Raw genomic sequence first — 27913 nt, 5'->3', positions numbered from 1 at the left:
CAAATTACCTCACGATGACTGTCCTTCCAGGCACTTTAATGATAATTGAGTCTTGAACTCCTTCGAGAAAGCTGAAAGTTATACAGACCTTTTATCCAGAAAAAAAGCCGTATGTACCTACTCGAAAATTTTCCTACAACGAGCTCCTGTAACCTTGTAACCTTGCTCCACAAAGTGTTTGCACTGGACTTGTGTAACTTAGATATTTTTGTATATGTTTTTCAAAGTTATCATTTACAAAACAAAAAGGCAGAAGCAGCATTTGGAAGTGGTCTTTTGATAGTAATATTTTCTGCTGTTTATCTGGCACTAACCCAGATTGCTATTGAAATTTCAAATAATGCAGTTCCATGATGGTTTAGGCATTTGTGACGTGGTTTTCTTAGAAAAGACATATATACATTTTAAAAATCCAGTTAGTTTTGAAATCATGCACTGACGTTTAGTTCTGCATCACTGTTAGAAATAATTGAATTTAATGTAGGAGTGAATTTAGTGAAAAAAAAAAGGTAGAAAATTATTTTTTCTAAATTGTATACTATTTGTCCTGTGAAGGAGACAGCAGTTCAGAGGTCCCTGAGCTTACCGGTTTTCGCAAATCCTGCCATCTGAGTAACTTCAGTGATTGAGAAGGTATTTCGGGATCCCTAGGGACTTGGAGGAAGTAGTTTCAATTTATCTGTACATGTCAAAAGCCATCTGTAATGTCTTTGTAACCCAACCTCTTAAAATTTACTTGTGATAATAGCAGCTTGTTTGGAGGTATATCACTGGAAGCGATATATCCATTTTTGCATTGTTTTCTATGAAGAAATCATCTTAGTGTTTAAAGTTTAGTAACTGAAGGACTTTGATGTTTTATTGCAAGATCTGGACATTTGCTATGGCATAGAATATAGTAGAAAAAGGTATTTTATATCCTCAAATCCAAGTTTAAGGAATTTGGATGGTATATCTTTACAGAAGCGTGTATTCTATCTCAGCTTTCACCGTGATAAACCATTGGTAAATCAGGGTTTGGCTTTCCAATAAAAAATTTTCAGCTACATGCTAAGAATATGTAATCTTTGTTATGTTTCTTTATTCTCAAACAAATATATTAATAAATATTTAAAGTTATTTTAAATAATTTAAAGTTTTAAAAAGTTACACCTTAGGTGGAAAACTTGTGTGGTTTCTTTAGCAAATGAGCAGATGGTGGAGGTCAAGATTATGACCTCTGAGTTGATTCATGTAGGGATCTTTTTTCTGTTCTGGGAATTGGAAGAAAATTTATATCTTTGAAATATCGTCCAATATATCTTTTGACTAATTTGAGCTATTTTAGGGTTTGTCTGAAACAAAGGGAACCTGTCTTCTGATTGAGTTTATCAGCAATCTTTTTTGTCCTGAGGGCCAGTGTGAAGGCAGGGATAAATAAATTATTTCTAGTATTAAAATGAGTTTATCTCAATATGTCCGATGTTCTGGTTGGTTTGTTTATACAAATATGTTGCTGGACTAAAGGGAAAACCAAAGGTAATGTAGAACCAGATTTCTAACAATTCAGAGGAAACTTTCTTAAGAAAATGGTAGTAAAAAATAAGAGTAGTAAGTGTGGTTTGAAAGATACTGAACTTTTGGCCTTTGCTTTAAGATTTAATTCTATTTGGATTTACCTACAGGTTTTCAGCTTTCCTGAGTAATTGTGTTATAAATCAAAATAAAATAAATATTTCTTTATATTTCCATATAAAGGACAAATAAAAGCTCCCCTCACCTTGTACTGGCAAGTGTGGTTAGAAGGCTAATATTAAATAGGACAAGCGATGGTATGTCTTTTATGCATTTGGTTGAGTGCATTTGAAATTATATTATTCACAATGTATATTAGTTTGAAAGTTTGGTGAAGGAAGGATGTATTTCCCTTAGGCTTTTGAAATCTAGTATGATATAGTGATATTTTGAGTACTTACTAATGCCTAGTTATACTGAGTCTCTTCATTTTTATAAGTAATATTTTAAAAATAACCAACCCTTAAAACATTTTGAGGTAGAGTATTATACTTTTAAAGTGTGCTAAAAGAAAATGTTATAGGACACATTTGACCTGAAAAAATGTCATTTGTTCATTGCTTTGCGCTTTACATCTACTTCTTAGTTGATGCATTACCATAGTGTTTAGTGATATCATAATGACAGTGGTAATAACTGGCATGATTACAACAAATAATGTTTTCTGCTGTGGTTCTGAATTAGATGGACCCAAGAGTACTATAGTAACAGTGAAACAACTCTTTAGCCTAAGCTCGACTGGACATGTTTTTTCATAATAGACATTGGGGGTTAAGGGGTGAATCTCAACTTTAGTGATGACTTTTGTGAAATGAACTTGATTAATAATTGGAATTTGATCACTTCTTGGCTTGAATGAAGCTGGTAAATTAATCTGAGGCTAAGCAATAAATGGTGAGTTGATAATCTCATGTTGTGAATATTTATGTATGTTGTGATCAGAATGATTTTAGAGAGTCATGATTTTTCTGATGGGATAAAATGTGTGTATGTGTACTCTGAGAAGATGATGAAGTGTTAAAGTCTCTAGTATTTTGGTGAGTTGTAGCTTAACTAGTTCCCATAAATTTTGCATGAAAAAATGAAGAATGTGATCACCCATGTAATTTTTTAAGGCACATGATATTATTATTACTGTAAGGGTTTTTATATTTTATACTAGAAAAATAATATTCTAAAAAGAGCAATTTATTGTGTAAGGTCACTTATTTTAAGAGTGGGAATAATCAACATAAAAAAGAACATCAAATTGCTTTTCATACCAGTTATTTTATTTTCTGTTTTTCTTTAAAAAAATTGTTACCTAGCATAGTGCTTAAATTATTCTTTCAGTTAATATTGTGTGCCAGGCATTGTGCTAGGCTCTGGGGAACATTGAACAAGAAAGATAAAGTTCCTGCTCTAAGGGAGCCTACATTTTAGTGGAGAGGATACAGTCAATAGGTAAACAGATAACGAGATCATTCAGCTAGTGTTAAGTACTACAAAGAAAAGAAAACTCGGTGCGGTAGAAGAGGATGGGCAGAGTTACTTTGGGTAGGCTGGTCAGGGAATGCCTCTCTGAGGAGGTAACATTACTCTTGAGACCTAAATGATGAAAAGGAGCTGCCATGAAGGCAGGGGTATTCATTCAGGTGGAGGGAACAGAAACAGCAAAATCTCCAGGGTGGAAATGACTTTGGGGAGTTTGAAGAATATGAGAAGCCAGTGAATCCAGAGCTTAGTGAGCAGGAATGTCAAGTGAGGAAGACCTGACAATAATGTTAAGAACTGTAAGGAGTTTGGATTCTATTCTGTACGTGAGAGGAAGCTTAGCTATGAAATGGCAGGAGAGAGTACCATTTCACTCAGTAGTACCTCAGGTGCCTATGGTGAGGCAGATACTGTTCTATGTACTGGGGACAGGGAACAGACATTCTTTATCCTTTGTGTTTACAATCACTCCTGGCTATTGTGTGGGGGAAGAAATTGTGGAGGGATAGGGACAAGAATAGCAGTAGGGAAGCCAGTTAATAGGCCGTTGCAGTTATTAGGTAAGAGGCGATGGCTTGGATTAGAGTGATTGGATTGGAATTTAGAGAGAAGGGGATGGATTTGGCATATACCTGAGAAATAAAGCTGATAGGATTTAGTGACGGTTTGGAGGTTGCAAGTGAGGGAAAGAAGAATCAAAGATGACATTTTAGTTTTGGTTTCAGTAATTATAGTGGATGGTGATGCTATTTCCTGAGATGGGGGAGGTTAGTAGGGGTAGAGGAAGAATGTAAGGAATTCTGGTTTGGCCAGGTGAAGTTTGGGATCCTTTTGAGAGGTTCAGGTGAGATGTTGAGTAGGTAGTTGGGTATACAAGTCTGGAGCTTAGTGGGGAGACCACTGGGGAGGGGGGAGATAGGAATTTGAGAGTTACCTGGGTATAAATGGTGTTTAAAGATCATGGAGCTGGATGGAAAACATGGAGAGATTATAGAGAAGACAGCAGAGGACCAAACCCCGGGTCACTAACATTTTCTGTTCAGGTAGAGGAAGATGAGCCATCCAGAGAGACTGAGAAGGAACAGTCAGGGAGGTAGGAGTAAATCCAGGAGAATGTGGTGTTCCAGAAGAGAGGAGGCTGAAGGCAGGAGTGATCATGAAAGTCTCATGCTTTGAAGAGGAATGTAAGATGAGTTAGAAGAAAATGGATCAATGCCATTGGCCAGTTTCAGTGAGAGATTTAAAACTTAAAGATGGCGGAATTAGAGATTATCTAATCTAGTAAACTCATTTTATTGCACAAGGATTGATACATAGGGGCTTAATAAATGTTTGAATTGCTTTCTCTTTACCAATTCTCAAGCTAGGGTGACCCAACAGTCTGGGTATCTGGGACTTTTAGTTTTAAAACTAGGGGAAGTGTCCTGGGTTTGCCCAGGGCTGAGGGGTTTCCTGGGATGCCTTACATCAAACAGTGGTGGAGCCTCAGCCCAGAGTTCTCTGCCCAGGACATCTGAACTGATGTTAACAGTGTTCCCTTTCCATCAGATGGTAGATTCTGTCAACAGGGATCAGACTTTAGTACGGTGTCTGTATCTAGTTTTATTTCATGCTCTTATTAACCTCCTTCTAGTCTGACAATTTACCTCAGAAAGATAACTCTGCCTCTATTTTTTTTTTTTTTTTTAGAGACAAGGTCTTGTTCTGTCACCCAGGCTGGTCTTGAACTGCTGGGCTCAAGTGATCCACCCACCTCAGTCTCCTGAATAGCTGGGACTGCAGGCACCAGCTACCACACCCACCTAATTTTTAAAAAATATTTTTAGAGAGAGGGTCTCACTATGTTGCCCAGGCTGATCTTAACTCCTGGCCTCAAGTGATCCTCTCCCCTCATCCTCCACATCCTCCAGAGTACAGGAGTGAGTGACCACACCTGGTTTCTGCCCCTATTTTTGCTTTTCCTGTCCTAGACTTTGTTAGGTAGTGCTAAATTAATTCAGGTCGTTGATAGGAATTTAAATTACTTTAAAGAGAGTGAACATGCCTGGTTTATATAGTTGATGTCTAGTGAAGAAAACTTGATTGCTTTATTGATACTACTTTTTAAAATAATTTTTAATATTAAAGTTCAGAATTCTGAAATGAAATATAGTTTTTAGTTATGCTCCTCTGGAAGAGAATGGGATGAAAGACTGGGACTACATTTCCTATGGTTGAAAGTTTTCTACCAGTTGGTTTCCTTGCTTTTTTAGAGGCAGAGATTGCATACCTATTAACCATAAGATATTATATATAGATATGGCTTTGCCATGACATTTCTGAAGCTTTTCTGAAGCTTTCTCATTAATACTCAGCATTCTTTCTCATTTTAGGAATGATGTACTGAAAAGTTTGGCTAGAAATTAAGTGCTTTAATTTGGGGGACAAAAATTCCAGATATAAAGTTTCTCAGAACTTTATTTTGAAATGTTTTAAGACTAAAATCTTGTTTTAATTTTGGCATTTAGATGTATTATGTATGGTTCTTATATTCCCTAGTATCAGAAAAATTGAAGGGCTATTGAGGAATAATTAGCCTACTGTGCTTTCTTTAGAAGTCAATGGCTACATTAAAAAAATTAGTATTCATTAGATCTAACAACTTCCTTATTTAGGAAAATTTATTTTGATCAAGGAGTTTATTTTCTCCTGAGTGCCGATGTTCTTTCTTAGTTTTGGCATAATTTTCTACCATGTAGAATATTTTCTCTATTAGGTGATAATATGAAATAGTTGTAGTCTAAGACAAAGGTAAACCCCCTGAAATACCACTTGGTATACTCCCTCATCTTTGTAGTGGTTTTATTAACAACTCTCAATAGTTTTTAACTGTACCTCTTTTTTCCAATTTCTAACCAGGAAGAAAGGCTTATGAAAAACTAAATTAAATATGTGGCTATCATTCTGAATAGCTACCAAAATGCTTTTTTGAATACAGTGTTGCATGTAACCAGAAGATAGTACTCTCTGGCTTGTCCACACACCGAAATCAACAGACATGTAATTTTTTCATAGATGGAGGAGAGATAGTCTTATCTATCTTGGCTGCTACCTTAACCTTCTTTCATATAAGAAGTACTTGGTGAATATTTATTTGTAAGAATTCATACTTTTTCTGTGAAAGGTGAACTACTTTTTTTATCCATCTGATCTTTGCTCTTAATTGAGGTAATTTTAGCCATAGCCTGAACCAACCTAGTTTAAGGCCCTTGTGGTAGTAGAATTGAAAATAAGCGAATTCAGAATCATATCTGAAGAATCTATTCTTACACCTTTTGTGGTCATGTTTTTAAAATTATTTGCAGTGGTTAATGAGCGAACTTCAAGATTTTATATTTCATTTTATTAATTGACAAATAATAATTGTATATATTTATGGGATGCAATGTCATGTTTTGATCTACGCATATATTGTAGAAAGATTAAATCAAGCTAGTTAACATCCTTACCGACTTACTCTTTTGGAGTTAGACTGTTAAAAATGTATTGTTTTAGCAGTTTTGAAATATACATTATTATTAACTGTGGTCACCATGCAGTACAATAGGTCACTAAAACTTATTCCTCTACTCTAACGAAACTTTGTACCCTTTGATCAACATCTCCCCTTTCCCCATTTGTCCCCCCTTTTATATTTAGCAAGTAACAAATAGTAGCTACTGATTATTTTTTCCTAAAGATAATTCTGAATGTATACAGAACCTCTAACATTTTCTTCCAGCAGTCATCTGGTGGATTTACTCATGTACTCATGGCATGAATGTATCCACTTTGGAGATCATAGAAATAGAAAGCTATTGTATGCCTAATCTACTGGAATATAGATGTTAAAAAAATGGCGGGTATCAGAGAGATGGGTATTGGGTATGTGTTTGAAGGAGTAGTTGTAAACATGCTAATGAGAAATAATATTAGGCAGAGAAGCTGGTGATAGTGTAGTTGTCCTTGATTGAACAGGAAAGGAAAAGAACAAGGTTAAAAACTTGTAAGAGAGTAGGGCACTGTATCTCATGAGGAACAGAAGAATTATTATGTGGTATTTGTCAGATGATATTTTTCTTCTCTAATTATTAAAGTTATACATATGCTCAGTAAAATATTGACTCAGTACAGAAAGTTTTAAAATGAAGGTAAGCCTCTTCATTTTTCTTTCATGCCAGTCTTCCATTTTTAATAGTTTTTAGTTATCCTTCTGGAAGATTTCTGTGCATGTACAATAATAAAAATATGACTAACATTTATTGAGATCTTAATATGCCTGGCACTTTTAAAAATGTTTTTACATATTCATTTATCACAGGAATCCTCTAACATAGGTAATATATATAATTTTTATTCCTTTTAAATATGAAGAAACTGAGGCACAGAGAGGCTAAGTGATTTACTTTGAGATCTCACTGTGCTAATAAGAAGTGATAAAAACTTGAACTCAGGTAGTCTGGTTTCACAGTCCACATTCTTTTCCATTAAGCTATTCTGTTAATTTTTAACAAAAGAAACAAATTAAGACTATTGGAGTCATTTACCCTAGAGATACAGTACTAAAATGGAATGAAGGACTGGAATGAAGATTATATATCTCAATATATTATGTTTTTGCCATCTTAGTTAGATATTCTCCATTGCAGTACATGATTTTGTTTTTTTATTCTTTCTAGTGACCATTAATATGATTATTTTTGTATGGTTTAATGTTTTATTTATTTTTTGTGAATTTTGTGTGTCTTTTTGACCTATTGGAAACTTTTCTATTTTTTGTTTGGAGTTTCGGTCATTAATTCTTCAAATCTTTAAAATTATTTTTTAAAAAAGCTTCTTTGATAAATATTTACTGATCTTTAAATAGATATTTAAATGCAAACTGACTCAAGGGATAGTTTAAAATATCCTGGATTTTAAAATAAACAGACAACAACCACTAAACAAAACCCTTGTTTTAATCCTTCTAAAGGGAAGTGTATTTTTGTAGCTTTAATTGTAAGGCTTCCAAAATTCTAATTTTATTCTATGAACATGTATTGGATACCCAGTGGTTATAATGACTACATTTATTGAGACCCTGCCTAAGTGTGCAGCTCTGTGCTAGGTGCTGGACACTAAAAACAAAATTTTATTTTTCACTTTTCCTAGTGTGGTGAAGGAGAAGAAAGTCATATATATAGGGGTTAATAAAATTTAGTAAAAACTGTGATGGAATTTTGAATATGTTGGAAGTGAACAAAGTAATAGTTATTTAATGCCACGTGGAAGAATTAGGGAAGACAGAGGAAATTAAATCTGAACTGGGACTCTTAAAGAAGGTGCAAAAGAGAAACAGCCTGGAGTCATGAAAGAGCCTGATATGTTTGGAGGAAGCCATTAGGTAAGTGTATTTGCAGGGGAACTAGCATGGGAGAGGTAGAAGTTGGAAAGTGTTAGAAAATGAGGCGGACAGCTGTTGAAGAACTTTCCCAAACTTAATGAGTTTGAGTTTTACCCCACAGATTTATATAATCGGGAGAATGATAAACATATTGTAAGTGATTCTAAGATAATTCTTTCTGATAGTAGGGTAGAGATTGGCTTGAGTGGAGTTACTCCAGAAGGAGAATAGATTCTTTGTGCAAAAGTACTTTATACTTGTTAGTATTTTAGAGATGTTAAAATGTGAAATATGTGTAACTTATGTGATATAAGGGTAAATGCACTTTAATATTTCTATTTTGGTCTGTTCTGTTTTATTTAAAAAAGTTGGTCTTTAAGTTGATTTTTAAGACCTACTAATGGGTGATAGATAATCTTTATTTTGAAAAACATTTGTATTTGTGATTGTATTATAGTTTTAGCTTTTTATGTGAAAGTATAAATCTGCTTTGTCAATGGTATTATTTTTATTTTCTTCTGGCTTAGAGTTGTCATTAAAATATCCAATAATAAGATAAGTTGTTATTCTAAGTGCAGTTACAGATATATTTATATATTGTGGAAGACCTGATACTGTATGCATTCTTGCTTCCAATAAAAAAGCTTCAGAAATAAAATAAAATAGGTTGCTTCTTCATTTGATGCTAATCTTCCAGTGTGAGAAATGTTCCTAAGTCTTTATAAGTTATCCCTGGGTATTCAGTATTCTATTTAAAGGAGTTAAAATTAGTATTGAAAAATGTAACACACTGTCTTGCAAAGAGAAATTCCAATGTAGGGTGTCTTGGGAACTTTGTTCTTACAGTAATGCTTCTGTCTTTGTTTTAGAGAGAACAATTTTACAGTCATCCAATTGCTTTAATAGGACCTGTTGGTACTTATGAGAGAAAGTAGTGTGCTGGTTGCTGTTTTGATGATGGTTTAGATAGGACTTTGAGTTCATTTAGATGGGTTATTACCTGATTGAAGAAAACATTTTACTTTAGATTATAGACCACATATCAGAGTTAGAACAGATCTGGGGACAGAATACCTTCAACCAGTGCTTTAATGTAAGAGTGTTTAATCACATGAATTAAAATAAGTCCCATTCTGAGAGAGGTCTAGAATCTACAAAGTATTAAGTAGGTATTCTGGACCCCCAAGTCATAGAAGTGTCTCTTTGGCTAATATTTTTCAATTTTGGGTTGTTAATTTAAATGTATGTGGCTTTTAAGGCTGCTTATATACTTCATACATATATAAAGCCCAAATTTAACTTATAAATTATATTTAAATCTTTAAAATAATATTTACGTGGCATAATGTTTTATTAAAACTGAATCATTAATGTTGGGATTACTATGACAAGTAGCTTCAGGTCTGGTTTTATTATTTATTTATGTGTTTTCATTTTAATATTAATATAGAGAATGACTGTTCCTAAAAATGTGGTAAAAAATGTTGTAATTAATTTTATGCACATGTTTGTTATTTTGTGATCCTATGTTTAAACTGCCAGAAGGCATTCCTTGCATACCAATTTCAATAGGGTGTCACTTGATAATTCTGTAAAGCTATCTTGTTTCAAATCATGGTAAGTGCCCAGTGATGTCATTTGCTCTTACTTAGAAGCAACTGCAATTGCAAACATAAATGGGGGGCGGCATTGGAATTATGTGATAAATCTGTTTTAGGGTAGCTATACAGATAATAGCATTAAAATTATGTAGAAATAATATTTTAAGGTAGCTATTCAGATAATCTGTAATATGCTTATTAATTTTTAAAGGATTGTAATTGAAATGAAAAGCTAATATTCATGTAGAGAACTTAACTTTCATGACTATGTCTATAGGCCCCAATTTGAGGATCATGGTGTTAGGCATCAGTAAAGATTTGTTCTTCTACAGCTTTTATATTAAATTCAGCAGATTTAAAATTGCTCTTTCTAATTACAGTACTATAACAATTTCCAAATACTTATTCTTTATTTCTGTACCTAACTTGTAACATATAGTTCAGACTGGCACTGGTCCATTGATATCCTTTGAGTAGTGTTATACTTGACAGTAAAAGAATGAAGTTAAGTAAAGTAATGGGTAAAACAGAAAAAGGCAAATCAAAATTAAATATGGGCAAGATAAGTGAAAATAAACCTTTAGAGAACATTGAAAAGCCTTAAGTTAGCTAAAAAAAATAAAGATTTATTATAACTCAAAAGGGCAAATCAAGCTAAGAGTAGGAAAATGCTATGCTGTTAAACTTTAATCAAAAGTTAAAGAAATAAAACAAATTCAATTAAAATAATGTAAAATAATTTTTCATTTGATGCCATTAGGATATAGTAGAAAAGTAGATTTTTTTGATCTTCCACGTATATACTGAATTTATATTGTCATGCAATATGATTGAATTAGACTTTCCCTGAGCTCCAATTCTCAACTACTGCCTGTATGTAGAATCACAGACTCCTGCTTATCAATTATTCCAGAGTACTGACATTTGAAAATAAATAGGTAGTTTAAAATTTTTAATAAGACAACAGTACATGTTTAAAAGTTCAATACCCAGAAGCAAAAAACAGAGTTCTTCAGCCAGAGGAAGCTCTGAGATCAGAATTGAATTGATATGCATGAGACATATAAGTTTATTTGGTGAATCTTATCGGTCATTTTAAATTATTTTGGGCAGAAAATAACCTTTTATACCCTATATGTATTTTTCACAAGGTAAAAAGAGAACTCTTCTGCCTATTCAGTTATTATATATGTGTTAACTTTTGTGTATTTTCCTTTGTAGGCCCAGATTATTCATCAGCATGGTTACCTGGTAGTGAATCATTGTGGCAGGCCACAACTGTTCCATCTAACCATCGAAATAACCATATCAGGAGACACAGTATAGCTTCTGACAGTGGAGACACCGGCATTGGAACTTCCTGTTCTGACAGTGTGGAAGGTGAGCTAATATTCTTAGTGTTTAGATATGAATCTTCAGATTCATGAGAATGGCTGTGATATGAGAATATTCAAGGGATATGTTTTATTGTTCCAAACTAAAAATTATAAAGCAGTGTTTGAATATTTAATAATGTTCAGTATTGCTATATATCAAAAGAAATTGTCCCTTTGATCAGTTTTCCCTTCTTTTTTTTTTTTTTTGAGACAGAGTCTCGCTCTGTTGCCCGGGCTAGAGTGAGTGCCATGGCGTCAGCCTAGTTCACAGCAACCTCAAACTCCTGGGCTCAAGCGATCCTACTGCCTCAGCCTCCCAAGTAGCTGGGACTACAGGCATGCCCCACCATGCCCGGCTAATTTTTTCTATATATGTTTTTAGTTGTCCATATAATTTCTTTCTATTTTTAAGTAGAGACGGGGTCTTGCTCTTGCTCAGGCTGGTCTCAAACTCCTGAGCTCAAACAATCCACCTGCCTCGGCCTCCCAGAGTGCTAGGATTACAGGCGTGAGCCACCGCGCCCGGCCTCCCTTCTTTTTTTTTAACTAAATTTTTTATGTTGAGATAATTATAGATTCACATGCAGTTTTAAGAAATAATACAGAGAGATTTTATTTATCATTTATCATTTAATTTATCAGAGACCTTTTATCCATTTTCCTTCATAGTAATATCTTGCAAAACTATAGTACAGTATCACAACCAGGGTATTGACATTGATATAGTCAAGATACAGAACAATTCCATATACCTCATGTTGCCCATTCCCACTTCTCTCTTTACCCCCTCCCCTAACTCTTAGAAACCACTAATCTATGCCTCATTTCTATAATTTTGTCATTTCAACAATGCTATATAAATGTATACAATACTTAACCTTTTGGAATTGGCTTTTACCTCTGGAGATCCATCCAGGTTGTTGTGTTGTATCAACAGTTCATTCCTTTTTATTAATGAGTAGTATTCGACAATAGTGGTATTGGAGAGACAACGGTTTGTTTAACCATTCAGTCTGTTGAAAAACATCTGGTTGTTTCCACTTTTTGACTGTTATGAATATGTGTGTACAGATTTTCGTGTGAGCATATATCTTCATTTTTCTGGGGTGGGTAGAAGCCCAGGAGTGCAGTTGTTGAGTTGTGTAATATAATTGCATGTTTAGGTTTTAAAGAAACCATCACACTGTTTCCAGAGTGGCTGTACCATTTTCATCAGCCGTGTATGTATAAGTGATCCAGTTTTCTCTTTATCTTTGCTAGCATTTGGTGTTTTTAAAATTTTAGCTATTCTGATAGTCTAGTGACATCTCCTTGTGGTAGTGATAACACTTTTTAAATAGACTTTCTTTTTTAGAGCAGCAGAAAAATTCTTTGGATGGTATAGAGATTTCTCAGATCCCCCTGTCCCCACACATGTACAGCCTCCCTCATACCATCATCACCCACCACTGTAGTGCCTATGCTAAAATTTATGAACCTGCACTGACACATTATTATCACCGAGTGTCCATAGTTTACATTAGGGTTCAGTCTCGATGTTGTGTATTGTATGAGTTTGGACAAATTTATAATGACATGTATCCATCATTATGTATCATACAGAATAGTTTCACTGCCTTAAGAATCCTCTGTGCTCTGCCTATTCATCCCTTCCTCCCTGCATCCCCTAGAAACCACTGGTCTTTTTACTGTCTCTATAGTTTTGCCTTTTGCATAATGTCATACAGTTGGAATCATACATTATATTGCCTTTTCAGATTAGCTTCATTCACTTAGTAATATGCATTTAAGGTTCCTCCATGCCTTTTCATGGCTTGCTGGCTCATTTGTTTTTAGCACCGAATAATATTCCATTGTCAGGATATACCACAGTTTTTTAATCCATTCACCTACTGAAGGGCATCTTAGTTGCTTCCATGTTTTAGCAATTGTGAGTAAAGCTGCTATGAACATCCATGTGTAGGTTTTTGAGTGGTTGTCAATTTTCAGCTCCTTTGAATAAATACCAAGGAGCACGATTGCTGAGTCAAAAGATAAGAGTATGTTTAGTTTTGTAAGAAATTGCCTTCCAAAGTGGCTGTACCATTTTGCATTTCCACCAATAATGAATGAGAGTTCTATTGCTCCACATCCTACTCAGCATTTGGTATTGTCAGTGTTCTGGATTTTGCTATTTTAATAGGTATGTAATGGTATTTTGTTGTTTTAATTTGCATTTCCCTGAGGATATGTGATATGGAATATCTTTTCATATATTTATTTGCCATCTGTATATCTTCTTTGGTGAGGTCTCTGTTAAGGTCTTTAGCCTGTTTTTTAATTGGGTGGTTTGTTTTCTTGTTGAGTTTTAAGAGTTTTTTGTTTTAGGTAATGGTCCTATCTTCTGCAAATACAGCTGTCTGTTAGTATTTGTGGGTAATTAGTTCCAGAACCCCTGATACCAAGATCCAAGGATGCTCAAGTCCCTTGTGTAAAATGGTGTAGTATTAGCATATAACCTAATACATATCTTCTTGTATACTTTAAATCATCTCTAGGTTACTTATAATACCCAGTACAATGCCGGTTCCTTCTGATCTGAAACCTCTCCTTTCAGCTCAAGACAGATAAATTCATGGTGCACTTGCTCTTCTCTGCTGGGAGCTCTCCTACTTGGTGGAAAGAAAGAGGTCCCTGGATTGCACACTTGTGTCCTACTCTAGATTGACCCAGCAGGACACAAGTGAATGCATTGAGATGCATCTGTTCTCCAGTATTGTCCCATTCCCCTGTGGTTGTCACAAAGCCATTGCTGGGGCATATTGTGCAGAGTGATGGGTTGGTCTCCAGGCCCCTGTTGGAAGGTCGGGCAGGGGGCTGGGTGTGTCCTTCTCCACGGAGGCAGGTGGTATGGGAGTTTGCTCTTCCTGGGTCTCCCTGTGGTGGTGGCAGTGGCAGCTGGGTGAGGCTATTTAGATGGTGGCCACAGTGGGAGGGCTGTGGGAGTTGGCTCCACAGAGGTCCAGGTACAGTGGTGGTATGTGGGGGGGGGCAGCTGAGGGGAGTGGGTCCATGGTGGTGGATGGTGGGTGGTATGCCAAGGTCCAGGTTGGGGCAATGTGCAAGGGGCAGGACTGTGGTGGCATCTGGGGAGTGGGGCAGTTGGAACTGGGTGGCAAGTGGTGGATGGGGCCATGGCAGCCAGGCAGGGCATGACAGGGTGGGGCAATGGTCGCTGCTCAGGACATGGCTGGCAGGGCTGCTGAAATATGCAGTGTGCGTTGTCCTGGCATCTTGAAGAGGGCAGGTGTGCTGTGGGCAAGTTGCCGTGGCTATGGCTTTCTTTCCTCCCAGGACTGGTAGTGATAGTTGCCGTGGTGCTTCTCAGGTGATAGCAGCAGCAGCAGTAGTGGTGCTATCCAGATGGTGGCAGTGGATGTTGGGGGCCATGGGTACCTTCTCTTCTAGGATCCTCCAGTGCCTGGGGTGGGGGGATGCTCGGCACCCAGTCACAGGGGCATGTTGCTCTGCCCACTCCCTCCCTGGCCTGGCAGGTACGATGGGGGAGGTGGCTGCAGTGGAGCTGACCCCTGTGTTTACCAGGCACTCTAGGGCTGAGAGCTCAGAATGGCATCGATTGTAGTAACCCAGGATCAGAAGCCAGTGGGATCCTGTGGTGCCTGCTCTCCAGTTCAGAGCAGTCTCCAAGCAGCTCCCTGATCTGTCTGGTACCTACCGTGGTGGTGGTGGTGTTGGTGCTGCCAACTCCTTGCAGCTGGGGTTGCTGTGTCTGCAGGGAGAGTGTGGCCCTGGGCTTTCTCCTTGTACCCTTCCTCACTTGTGGGTGCCTTCCCCCAGGTACCTTCCAAACCTGCCAAACAGTTTACCCAGCTTCCCTCTCCTTCACTTTGTGTGTCTCCCATTGCTTCTTTGATAATTCACAGTGCTCCCTCTAATACAGTGATTTGTAGGTGAACGTCTCCTTGCAACTTTTGATCCTCTCCTTTGAGAGCAGTGTGTGCAGGCTGTTTCTAGTCTGCCATTTTCAGGAGTTTATTATTGAGTTTATTACATAAAGATTTATTCATATAATCTATATAAAAGTCTATATTAGATACATGATTTTCAGAAATTTTCTCCTAATTCTGTGAGTTATCTTTTTACTTTCTTGAGCGTATCATTTGCATCAAAAAATTTTTAAATTTTAATGAAGTCCAACTTATATTTTTTGTTGCTTGGGCTTTTGGTGTTGTACCTTAGAAATTGTTGCCCAACTTAAGGTCATGGAGATTTAAACATATGGTTTCCTCGAAGAGTAGTCTTACTGTTTTAACTGTTACATTTAGTCCTATGATTCATTTGAATAAATATTTATGGAGGGTATAAGGTAGGAGTACAGCTTTATTGTTTTGCCTGTGGCTATCCAGTTATATTATCTCTATGTATTCTTTTAGATGTTAATATAGAAATCATAATATGTACCCCTAAGTTGACTATCTGTAATGGTAATCAGAATCTTTATCCTCCTCTCAGAAATATAAGGACCTTAGAACTTTGGAATGATAGTTACCTCTATTTTGAGTTATATGCCATAGTTGCCAAATATTTTGATATCTTTCCCTCTTTTTCTTACCCACAAATTAGATACTGTTTTTATTATTTTATGTAGTCATTTTTTAAGATTTAATCACCAATTTATATTTTTCCACCTCACTATTCCTTTTTGAAACTCAGAAATCATTATTCTTCATCCTGAAAGAAACTAAAGGAACTGAAATGCTTGTTTTAGTGCGTCTTTTGGTGGTAAACTCTAATTTTGCTTAGCTGAAAATGTATTTTGCCCTTAATCTTGAAAGATAGTTTCCCTGAAAGAACAGTTCTTGGATGTCAGTTATTTACTCTTAACCTTTTGAAGATATTAGTCTACTGTGTTCTGGATTCCTTTATTGCTGTTGAGAAGTTGGCTATCATTCTGAGACAGTGACACTATTTTATGAATAGTCTGCTCTTTCTCTGTGGCTCACTTCTCATTGGCTGGTATTTTGTAGTTTCTTTATGATAAGCTTTAGTTCAGCTCTGTAGCTGTGTAACAGTGAAATTGTAAGCCTTGACGGGAAGGCCTATAGTTCATACTTTTATTGTGAATAATATATTTTTATTGTTTTTTCTGCCTAGCACAGTGCTTTGTACATAATACATTCTTAGGAGATTCTTTAGTTGAATTATTGTTGAATTACTTTATATAATTCCTTTCCTACCAAAGTATGATTTATAATATTTAAAAATATTTACCTAAAAATATAGAGAATACATTTGTTTAAAAAAAAAAGGGAAAGGTTACATGTGGCATAAAATGTTTTTTTGTGTGTGTCTATATGACATGATATGATCATGTTATTACCAGGAAGAGAAAAAAAAGTTCTTGTGTTATATAAAACTTAATTATTGTCTTTGTGGTTAGAGTTAACATAACATTTTTATTTAAAATAATATAATATTCATTATTATATTTCCTATTTACTGGTAAATATATTAAGATGTTACATTTTAAACCAGAAATATTTCAATACAGGGTTATATAGTCTCCTCAGTACTTTTTTTAAACTGTGAAGACTCATGATTTATTGTTATAAGATAGATCTAGAGTGCTGGAGGGTGTCATCTTTTTTTCCCATTTAATTCCTTTTTACTATCAGAAGGATAGAGGGGGGAGAGAGAGAGGGAGAGAGAGAGAAAGAGAGAGAGAGAGAGAGAGAGATACTTTCTCTATGTGGAAGAGAAGATATTATTAATAATAGAATCAATGTATTCATTCACCTATTGCCAGGTAAGAATAACATGACAGTGAAACAGAAGATTGGGATTTTGTTTGGAATTCAGAAATATGTTATCTTAAATATAATTTACTTGCATTATCAGGTTACAGTGATGTCCTTTGCTGATATTCTGCCCTTACAAGTTTAAATCTGACTGAAACCATTAGCTCTTCTATGTCCCCTATGAATGCCGTATCCCCTGTTTTCTGGTTTTTAAAAGGACTATCCTGTGCTAGTTTCAGATTTCACTGTTGTAACTTAGAAGTGGGCTATATGCCATCGTAATAACTTGCATTTGGGATTTGTGGCTACAATTAAGTGGCTTAATATAGCATATTAGGAATTGTATTATATTTACCTCCAATTAACTGTGTTTCCTTAGGGCAAAATAACATTTTTTAAAGTGTTAGAATTGTTAAAATTAACATTTTTCTGTACTCATGGGTTAAAGATATAATGGTCTTCCCCCCCAGACATTCATACAGTCAAATGTTTAGTTCCTTGTTTGTTTATTCATGTGTGTACATGTGTATCTATGTGCATATGTGGGTGAGTAGACGAAGCTTTGATCCTTAGTTTTGAAAGTAATGAGTTCTGAATGTCACAGTAAATCAGATTTTACACTAGAACTCAGATATTGGTCATGTTTGAACTTGATATATTTAAGTTTGAAGACTTCAGAGCTAGAATTAGACCCATATAGAATGATGTTATAGTGAATGGAATAACTGAATCACTTATTTAAAAGTGGTATTTCCTGGGCCTTTCTCTACTCTTTCAGAATCAGAATCTCTTGGAGTAGGGTACCAGATCCCAGCCAACATTTTTGTATGCTAAGGTTTGAGATTTTTTTTTTTTTTGAGACAGGGTCTTGCTCTGTCACCCAAGCTGGAGTGCAGTGGTATGATCATAGGTCACTACAGCCTCAAACTCCTGAGTTCAAGTGATCCTCCTGCCTCATCCTCCTGAGTAGTTGGGGCTATAGGAGTGTGCCCGTACACTCAACTAATTTAAAAAAGATTTTTTTTTGAGAGACGAGGTCTTGCTATGTTGCCACAGCATCCAGCCTGAGCATTTTTAATAAGAAACATTTAGGAGTAAATGATATGTTCAATGTAATATTCTGTGAACAGCATATTATCAATTTCTGCTTTCAGATTTATAGGCATGAACACTAGTCTGATATGGAATGGTTTTTTTTTTTTATCATCAATTGTCTATTTTCTATGCATTTGGAAAATACTGACTTAGTAAAAGCAAGCAGGAAAGTAGCACATTATCAGATGTAAGTAGCAGCTAAGACTGGGGATACCAGTCTCAGAGGTTTCGGCTGTGACATGGGAAGTGAGATAATAACCTATATATTATTCATATTTTAGTAACAATGTTCTTTATTTGAAGTATTTCAAATTTTTTAAAGTCACAAAACAACAAAATACCTTTACAGATGTTTGACAAAATGATAAAGTTATATTCCTTGAAAAGAAATTAAAAGAAGACATTGTATAAAGGAAAATGTGAACGCATCTTTCTCCTTTTGCTCTCTGTCCACTATGCAGAGATTACCTTTGTTTATTAAGTTTTAGATGTATTCTTCCAGACTTTTTCTCTGCTCATGAATATATGTGTATTTATATGTATATTCACACACGTATGCATATTTTAAATATTGATATATACAAGTTGCCCTTCTTCTTCCAAAGACTAAAACAGTTTATGTTATTATCATAGTATGTTAGCAGCCTTTCATAATTTTATGAATATGATAGGAATGCAGTTTTACTATTAGTGAGGTTGAGCATCTTTTTTTTTTTTTAACATGTATTCTCTAGTTGCATTTCTTGTTTGGTGGTTTGCTTATAGAGTTTTTTTTTTGCCTGTTTTAAAATTGGATTCCTAAGTTTTTTTATTGATTTCTTGGAGCTCTTTATATATATGGATATTTAGCCCTGTTATATCAAATATAATATTTACTTTTGGCTTTTTTGGTAGCATAATAATAACATTTTTCTTTGCACCAAGAATTCTTCTGAGTACTTTATGTGTATTATTTCATTTAATTCTCAGTGTTATCATCTACACTTTATGATGCAAGAAGATTAAATAACTTGTTTGAGCACAACTAAGTGGTAAAGCCAGGATTTGAATCTATAAAGGCTGATTTCAAAAGGCTGATATCATACTTAACCTTTCCACTATATCCTTACTTGCAATTTTTTTTTTTTTTTTTTGAGACAGGATCTCACTGTGTTGCCTGAGCTAGAGTGCAGTGGCCTCATCATAGCTCACAGCAACCTCAAAATCCTAGGCTCAAGTGATCCTCTTGCCTCAGTTTCTCGAGTAGCTGGGACTATAGGCGTACCACCACCACACCTGGCTAAGTTCTTTTTATTATTTTATGTAGAGGTGGGGTCTTGCTATTGCCCAGGCTGGTCTCGAACTCCTGGGCTCAAGTGAGCCTCCTGCCTTGGTTTACCTGCAATTTTTAAATGTAAAAAATTGAAAATTTCAAATTTGATATAAAGCTTGTTTTTATTTTTTTTTAATGTAAAGATATTTTTAGGGGCTATGATAATTTTCACACAAAAATTCCTTTAGAACTATTAATATAAATATATATGTAAAATATCTGTGTAATACTATATTAATACAAATATTCCGTAAACTTTTGGGGACATTTGTTCTATTTCTATTATATTTTTTGCTAAGGTGTAAGCTTCTTGTTCCTCTGGGTTTTCCTATAAGGCCATAAATGTCTGAACATAAGCAATTTTGGACTATTTCTTCTGTTGTTTGCAAAAGAGGTCTAATTGGAGGATAGTATTATAGTTTAGATTCCCATTGACTGGCCAGACCTCCCCGTCACTCAGCTTATATCAGGGCCAGGTAGTGTTACATAGGAATAAGAGTTTTTTCTTTTTTATGCTATCTTATTTAAAGGAAGCCAAATTTTGGAGTATACAGCTGACAGGGGGGAATCCCTCAGGATGGAAGGGGTGTTGCCTATTTCTCTGGCTCTCTGGACAAGACCTGAAAGAAAGGAAGAAAAAGGAAGGGGTCATAATGGAGGCTCCTAGGGGTAATAATAGAGCCATAGGGGGCCCACAGGTGAGGGGGAGGCTACGGATGTCCCTGTCCCCTCCCTTGCCTTTTACTTGTTGCAGTGGTGTCCATGGTCACATGCATTGCCGGACACTCCTCCTCATGCTGGTGGTCACAGCCCAAGGGAGACCTCCCCCTTCCTAGCATCTGGAGGCTGGGGTCAGGAATCATCTAGAGGTTTGAGGTGTGGACAATGTCCAATTATTAGTGTTCCTATGCTGGGATGTATTGCTCTAGAACTGGCATCTCTTAGGTTCCAAGACTTCTGATAATTCCATTATCTTTTCTTCTAGGTCTGATGGAGCATTTTTAGCCCCAATAAGGTGGTTAAAGGGAATAGAGCTTTCTGAGTCTTGAAGGCTCCTCTTTTATTCTTCATGTAACATTTGATGTCATCAAGTTTTGTTCCTGTAAATGTGGAGCTGACCTCCATTAGGGGTTCTTTTATCCCAAAGTACTTCTACTCTGTGGCATTCAATCAAGTGTCTGATCAAGCAAGACCATAATCCAAGTTTCCTTTTCCTTGCATCACCCTGTCTATCCTTATAATCCTTTCACAAAAACCTAGTACAAACACAGCAAACAGGGGGAGATTGGCTAACATTATAAGGGCAAGCAGTGTAGGGGCATCCAGGCCTTGCAAGGTGGAATATTAAGTTACATGGATCTTGCCCCCCAAAATGGGGAAGCAGTACAGAGAAGTAAGAATGAGGTTTAGCAGAAGAAGCGAGGCATGGAATTGCCATGGTTTACAGAGTGAGTATTTGGACTCCTGCATGCCCTGGGAAAAGTCCCCTGCCAGTTTCCTAGGCCGTTGTCACCCAGTGTGTGGTGACAGTTTGAATCTGCATGGCCTGAGGAGAGACCCTCTGCCACCTTGGTCAGGGGGAGCCACAGTCAGCCAGATGGAGCAAGGTTATGCACCTGTAACTCACTGAGAAACTGCAAAAGCGGTGACACACAAGAATGTACTTCCCTCAAAGTATGGTATGACAATCAAGGCTTATGCAATGTTTCCTGGCTGGCCAGCCACAAAGATGTTACCAGCTTAGGAGTGGAGGTTTTTCCGAGTTCTTGGTGTTCATAGGGAAAAGAATTTTAGGACACACCATGCAAACCAAACAACTGACAGCCTTTTATTGAAAGCCAAAGTACACTCTCAGGGAGGAGAGTGGGCAGGCTCAAAAGAGAGCAGCTGCATTGGGAGGCAGCCATTTTAGATCTTTTGTAGTCTTAGTAATTGAAGGGAGGAATGAATGTTCAAGACCAAGGGGTTGGCTTTTACTAAGAATTTGGGTATTAACTCCTAGAATTGGGTTTCCCACCATTTTCTTACTTTATATGGTTGTCTCAGAATAAGTATGGCATGGTTGATGTCATGGTGATTTCAAGGGTGGAGAAATTTTAAAACCACAATGTAAATTATACTGTAATTAGCCAGAGTTCATGTAAGGTGACAGAGCTAGCCAACCAGCTGGTTGAAGCTGGTTCTTGCCTGTGGTTATCAGCCCCTTTTGTTTAAGGTTATTTACTTTAACACCTGCACCCAATATTGAAGCCCCTCCATCCGGTCTCAGCCCTGTTTCCTAGTCTCCTACCCTTAACACTCTGATTGCAAAATTATAATCTTTGGTTTTAATTTGGCAAATGTGGTAGTAATTTGGCATTTGATGGTAAGTTCATTGAATATGGAGGCCCTTATTTATCTTTTGGTCTTTCATAGAGTCTACTAAAACTATTTCTGTGTATAGACTAGTATGATGTGAAGGCCTGACCTAAGACAATAGATTTTCAGCCATTTTGGAAGTAAAAATTTACAACTTTGGGATTTAATAAATGTAAGGAAGAAGATAGGGATCAAAGTAGACTCCAGAATTCTAGCTTGGGGTATATATCATTAATGATGCCATTAAGTGGGATTAGAAGCTTAGGAACTTCTTTTTCTCTGCAAATATATTTCTAGAACTCTTTCTGATTATTTCCTATTATTGCAGGAGCTCCTTTACTAATATTTCTAATTTGAATAAGATTTTGTGGAGGTGCTGAAATGTTCAGGTTTGGCATGGATTTCCATAGTTCAGGAAAGACATTGAAAAATACCATTTTCTGGTAGAGTTATTTCTTAGACTGCAGTGCTGGACTATGACTAAGACCTCTCAATAGGGAGATGGATTTTTTTTTTCTTTTAAAGGCACGATACTTTGATTAAATCTGGTAAATATAAACCTGTTTTCTAATCATTTTTCATCTATAAGTATAATAGATAGTAAAAGGACATATGTTTATTATGTATTCATATTTAGAAAATAATGTTCGAAAGCGTATTTGCCTTTTTCAGATAAACCTAAAGGAATAATAATAATAATTTCCTCATTTTGAGGAAGGACCTCTGAAAAATTTGTGCTGCATTTCACATTTTCCCTCATTCTCTTTGGTCTTTTAATTGTAACTAATTTGGCAATCTTTTCTCTTTACAGATCATTCAACTTCAAGTGGCACATTATCTTTTAAGCCTAGTCGATCGCTGATTACTCTTCCTACTGCTCATGTGATGCCGTCTAATTCCAGCGCTTCAATTTCCAAACATAGGGAATCCTTGACATCAAATGGCTCACCATGGAGTACAAGCCTCGTGCAGACGTTGGGAAGCCACAGTAGGGGGGAGCAGGACTCATCACTAGACATGAAGGACTTCCGACCCCTTCGGAAATGGTCATCTTTATCCAAACTCATTGCCCCAGATAACTGCAGCCAGGGTGGCACTGCACACACAGAGGAGTCGAGGAATGGTTTGGAAAAAACAGGGAGGGGCAAGGCTTTAATATCACAACTAAGGACAGTTGGGCCTAGCTGTTTACATGATAGTATGGAGATGCTTAAGTTAGAGGACAAGGAAATAAATAAAAAACGGTCATCAACTTTGGACTGCAAGTATAAATTTGAGAGCTGCAGCAAAGAGGACTTTAGAACCTCTTCCTCTACTCTCAGGAGACAAAACTTAGACATGACATATAGTGCCTTACCTGAAAGCAAGCCTATTATGGTGAGCTCAGAGGGTTTTGAACCTCCAAAATATTTAATGCTCGGTCAACAGGCAGTAGATGGAGTTCCCATTCAGCCTTCTGTGAGGACTCAGATGTGGCTTACAGAACAGTTGCGGACAAACCCTTTGGAAGGTAGAACTACAGAGGACTCTTACAGTTTAGCTCCTTGGCAACAGCAGCAAATTGAAGAGTTTCGACCAGGAAGTGAAACACCAGTGCAGGTAAAGCTCAAAATCTAATCTTTGCTTCCCTCCAGTGGATGTTATGAGTACAGTCACACACTTGCAGTAAGCACATGATGATGTCCACAATCACATTGTTTTGCTTTTCCTTTCCCCTGTAAGTTAATAAGCAGAAATGTTATAAAGTGTTGTGTTGATAAACAAAATTTGCTAATCATTTAAGATTAATTAACATGAAAAACTTAAAACTTTGTATCTAACTTGGTCTTTCCTTTTCATTTGTTAAATCGGCATAAAAATAAAGCAAAACTTATTTAATCTAAAGAAACTTGTAAACAAAACCAAAAAGCTCGCATGGTAGAGCATTAACTTGAGGGCACGAGGTCTTGGATTTTGTTTCTGGTTCTGTAAGATTTAGAAGCTGAATTAATCTTAACTTGTCATTACTTTCTCTGGGCCTCAGTTTCTTCATCTATAAAATGAGAAGGGGGAACTATAGTCATTTGTAAAGTTTTGATAATCGTTGAAAATGTATTTAGGTTTATAAATCAGATGTGCTTATTTAAAAAATTAAATTGGGTATCAAGATTTGTTTGTTAAACAGTTTAAAGTACTTTATGATGATACCATATATAAAGAAAAATAGGATATAGCCCCTAATGGCTCTAGGGAATAACATGTAAATGTATGAATTTCTTAATCTGGAAATGTTTCTATTCCAAGATAATTTTCTACAGCTCATTTTAATGAGAAAACCAATTTTCTGAAATAAATCCTATCATTCATTTTTTATTATCAGGATTTTCTGAAACAAATTAATTTGAACAAAAATGGTAGAATTTTTGTAGAATAAAAAATGTTAAATTGCTATTCATTACTACTAATAAAAAATAATAAAGAATAAAGGAATATAATCTATGAAAGAATAAGGAGATCACTCATCCAGAAACCTCACAAATCTTAAGTACAGTCTGAAAACATACATACAACCTAATGTGCTACATTCATAGGAGAACCCTTAACATAGCCCACGTGCCTTCTTTATTCTTACTTTGGACACAGTTCTTATAATCTTGATTATATATTTTTAAACCACGTAACCAAAACGAAGATCATTATGATTGGATTACAAATTTATTTGTGATTTATCAGTTCAAGTGATTGAAAGATAGGAAACCTGATTTTTCAAATACTATCACATTTTAGTTTTCAAATGCTTGTGATTTATATGAGAACAGGGATCAGGCAGTTGTTTCTCCAGCTAATGTCTTTATACAGAATTGGAGCTGTCCAGGAGGGCGGAGTATGCTTATTCCAAGGTAAAGCCTGTGTGTGAGAAACATAGCTGAGAAAATCGGGCAAATTTGAAGGAGTAAGCACCAATTCACTCCTTTCATTTTGCTTTGACGTACCTTTAAACAAGATTTTCCCTAACGTTGAAGCAGAGAGGATAGGGGGTTGGAAATACATTGCAGAGAAAATTTTATTTTTAAATCTTCTTTCTAGTGTGTGGCAAGGGAGAAGGCTACTAACGGACAAAGTCTGCATGTACCCTGGAAAGCCTTACTTCTTGATTAATCATATTGGGAATGGTCTCTTTATACTGCTTTTAAATTTTGGAATGATGTAGCCAGGTGAAGAAAATTAGACACCTCAGTTGTAATCATTAAATGACTGCTTCCTTTCTAATTTCCTTCTTGGACTACCACAGAAAAAAATTCTTAAACACTTTCTCCTTGGAGCCACCAAGTACTCTATTTTAAAAGCTGTCATCATAGTTGTTTATTAAAAGTCTCTTTGAAACCTTGACTTCCTGTTATAATTTTTACATAAAGAGAAGGACCTTAATATGGATGAGCTCATCTGATAAATTGTGATTTTTAAGCACAGCTGCTAAACTCTAACCATGAGAAAAACTTTTTTTTTTTTACAACTTAGGAAAGGAATTTGGCTGAAAGTCATGATCTAATACATAGATTTATATAGAACTTTGTAGCTCTTAGAGTGGTTTATTTCATTTGGTCCTTATAACCTCCTTCCCCTCTACTCCCCAAAGTTAATTTGTAACATGGAAGTTTTGCTCTTTTTACGACTCAGTCCAGAATAATTATATTGAGCCAGCCACATAGTCTTTGTGTGTGATATTCCTTGATTTCTGTGGTTTCCTGCTATGTCATCTGGAGTGCTGGTAGTGTAGTACTCTGAAGCATTTTACTTTGTAATTGAAGCATTTTACTTTGTGAATTATGCCTTCAGATGGTTTAGGATATAGGGCTCCATGTGCAGTGTCCACCACTAGTCTTTGTTTTTTTCCTCTGTAATCTATCATACCTCTTCTCTTACCCCCCGTGCCCCCACCCCCACCAGCTTTCTGATTCTATATACTGTGACAGAAGAGAAAAACAAAGTCTTGTCTTCTCTTTGGGAAGAATGCTTCCTTTTCCATGTCCCCCTTGCCTTCCTTTTTTTTGGCGGGGGTGGAATGGGTGGAAGATGTGTACTAATACACCTAACAGCAATATCCATTAGATTCCTATAAGCCCACAGTGGATCTTCCAGACAGTAGTGAAGTAGTGGTCTCTTTATTGACAAAGTTGTGTATCCTTTTTTCTCTTACATTGCTTAGAGTATTTATAAACTCTGGGTTCCAGTCATTAAAAAGAGGGAGATGAAATTTTGTGCCTATTTAAATTACAAAAGTATTTTAATCAAGTTAGGGCACCTAATGATTTCATCATATTTTTATTAAAGATCTTCTCTTACATAAATAAAAAATTTGATAAAATGACTTAAAATTAAATAACTTTGTTTTTGTCTAACATGAAGTAAGAATGAAAATTTTATGTCTAACTTGGGACTGTTTTATGTATTCTATTACATGCTCTGAAAAGAAACAGTTTTAATTTTATTCTTTCTAATTTTAAAATGTCACCTGTTTTGTCTTTAATTTTTTTACTCTTTGAGATAATAGTATTAAAGATGTAGACACTATGACATTCTCTCTTAGGATATGACACATTCATTTGGTAGTTAAAAAGTATATAAAGTATATAAATGATTTTCATATATTTGTTTTAATAAATAAAATTAGTAATGTGTTTTACTTTTTTCATCTGTCACTTTTCTATATAATATTAGCATATAATTTCTAGACATTTTAAAGTGTGTTGTTACTTAGCAGAAGAGCAGATCTTTTTAGAAAATTTATGGTATTCCCACTTTGCTAGAAGACTCAAAAATAATCAAACGATAAGTAATGCTTCGGTAGTAGCAAATTCATTACTTTATATAGGTCTGCCCTCTTGTGTCTGGACTAGGAAATTTTGATTTTATTTTATTTTGAAAAAGTCACCAAAAAAACCTACAAAATCAAAACTATTTATAATTAGAATATTTTATAGTCAATGTCAATAATGAATATATGATAGAGTATTTTCACTGAGTTCAAGAACATTCATTGTAATGTAGGTAATTTTGATTGTTTGCATTAAATAAATAAACATTTTTAACCAATTAAAATATGAAAGGCAACATTAAACATTTAAACATTAGTTGTTTTTTAGTACCCTATAAATTAAGATTAGAATTCATTCCGTAGTAGAAAGTATTTGAACATTTAGTAGTTAAAATTTTTTAAATACATTGTTTTCATATGTCTTATTCTTTACACATCATCATAGAATAAATAAGTTTCATTCAAAGAATAGGTTTTTGTTCTATATCATAATCTGAGTTATAATATTCTATAATCCTCACAGTGTTAAGATTTTAATTTCTATCAAGGACATAATGAAGAACAAAAAAATTCTTCCTTTCTGTTTTACCGAGGAAAAGCCCACAACATCACAGTTAATAGTTTGGAGTTAATGTTGTAATGAACAATGTGATGAAAGGAATAGGACTTTGTTCAAATTTTTCAGTTTTTAATATCGGTGTAGCTAATTATAGTACGTGAATACTTATTGCATTGGTTAATTTACTGAGACCAGTGGAGTGACTGTATCATTTGTTATTTATAAGCTTTCTGGTTGTTATTAAGGATCTCATCTGTAGGTGAGGCTTCACTTAAGAAATCCCTGTGCCCTGTTCTTCAGCTATCCATGAACCAAACTCTCTTCCCCTCCCCATTTCTAGTACCTCTCAGGGATTCAGAGTACTTAAAAGCAGTGTCTCCTTCACTATTCAGTTAGCAATACTTGTGTTAGAAACCAAGGTCAATATTGACCATTTCATATTTTTTAGTAATCATATTTTAGAAGATATGGTTAATTACACATTCTCTACTTCTTTAATAATTGCTATATTAGTTACATATCTTGAACTGAAGTTAAAATTGTTGGATTATGCAGTATAGGTATAAACTATTTTAGATTTAATTTTAAACT

At 35.4% G+C, this 27913-nt stretch overlaps 1 protein-coding gene across 1 annotated transcript in view; it reads left to right on the top strand.

The window, feature by feature from the left end:
* Positions 1-27913, top strand: part of CEP85L (centrosomal protein 85 like) — a 108035-nt gene that overhangs the window by 1284 nt on the left and 78838 nt on the right. The window contains exons 2-3 of the mRNA XM_045544256.1: positions 11251-11409; positions 22780-23567. Of these exons, the coding sequence (XP_045400212.1) occupies positions 11251-11409; positions 22780-23567 (947 nt within the window). The remainder of the gene's footprint in view (positions 1-11250; positions 11410-22779; positions 23568-27913) is intronic.

This window comes from Lemur catta, chromosome 2 (genome assembly GCF_020740605.2).
Source record: "Lemur catta isolate mLemCat1 chromosome 2, mLemCat1.pri, whole genome shotgun sequence".
In the NCBI taxonomy this organism is placed as follows: Eukaryota; Metazoa; Chordata; class Mammalia; order Primates; family Lemuridae; genus Lemur; species Lemur catta.
Note: the sequence above shows the minus strand (reverse complement) of the source record. Positions and strands in the feature narration are given on the sequence as shown.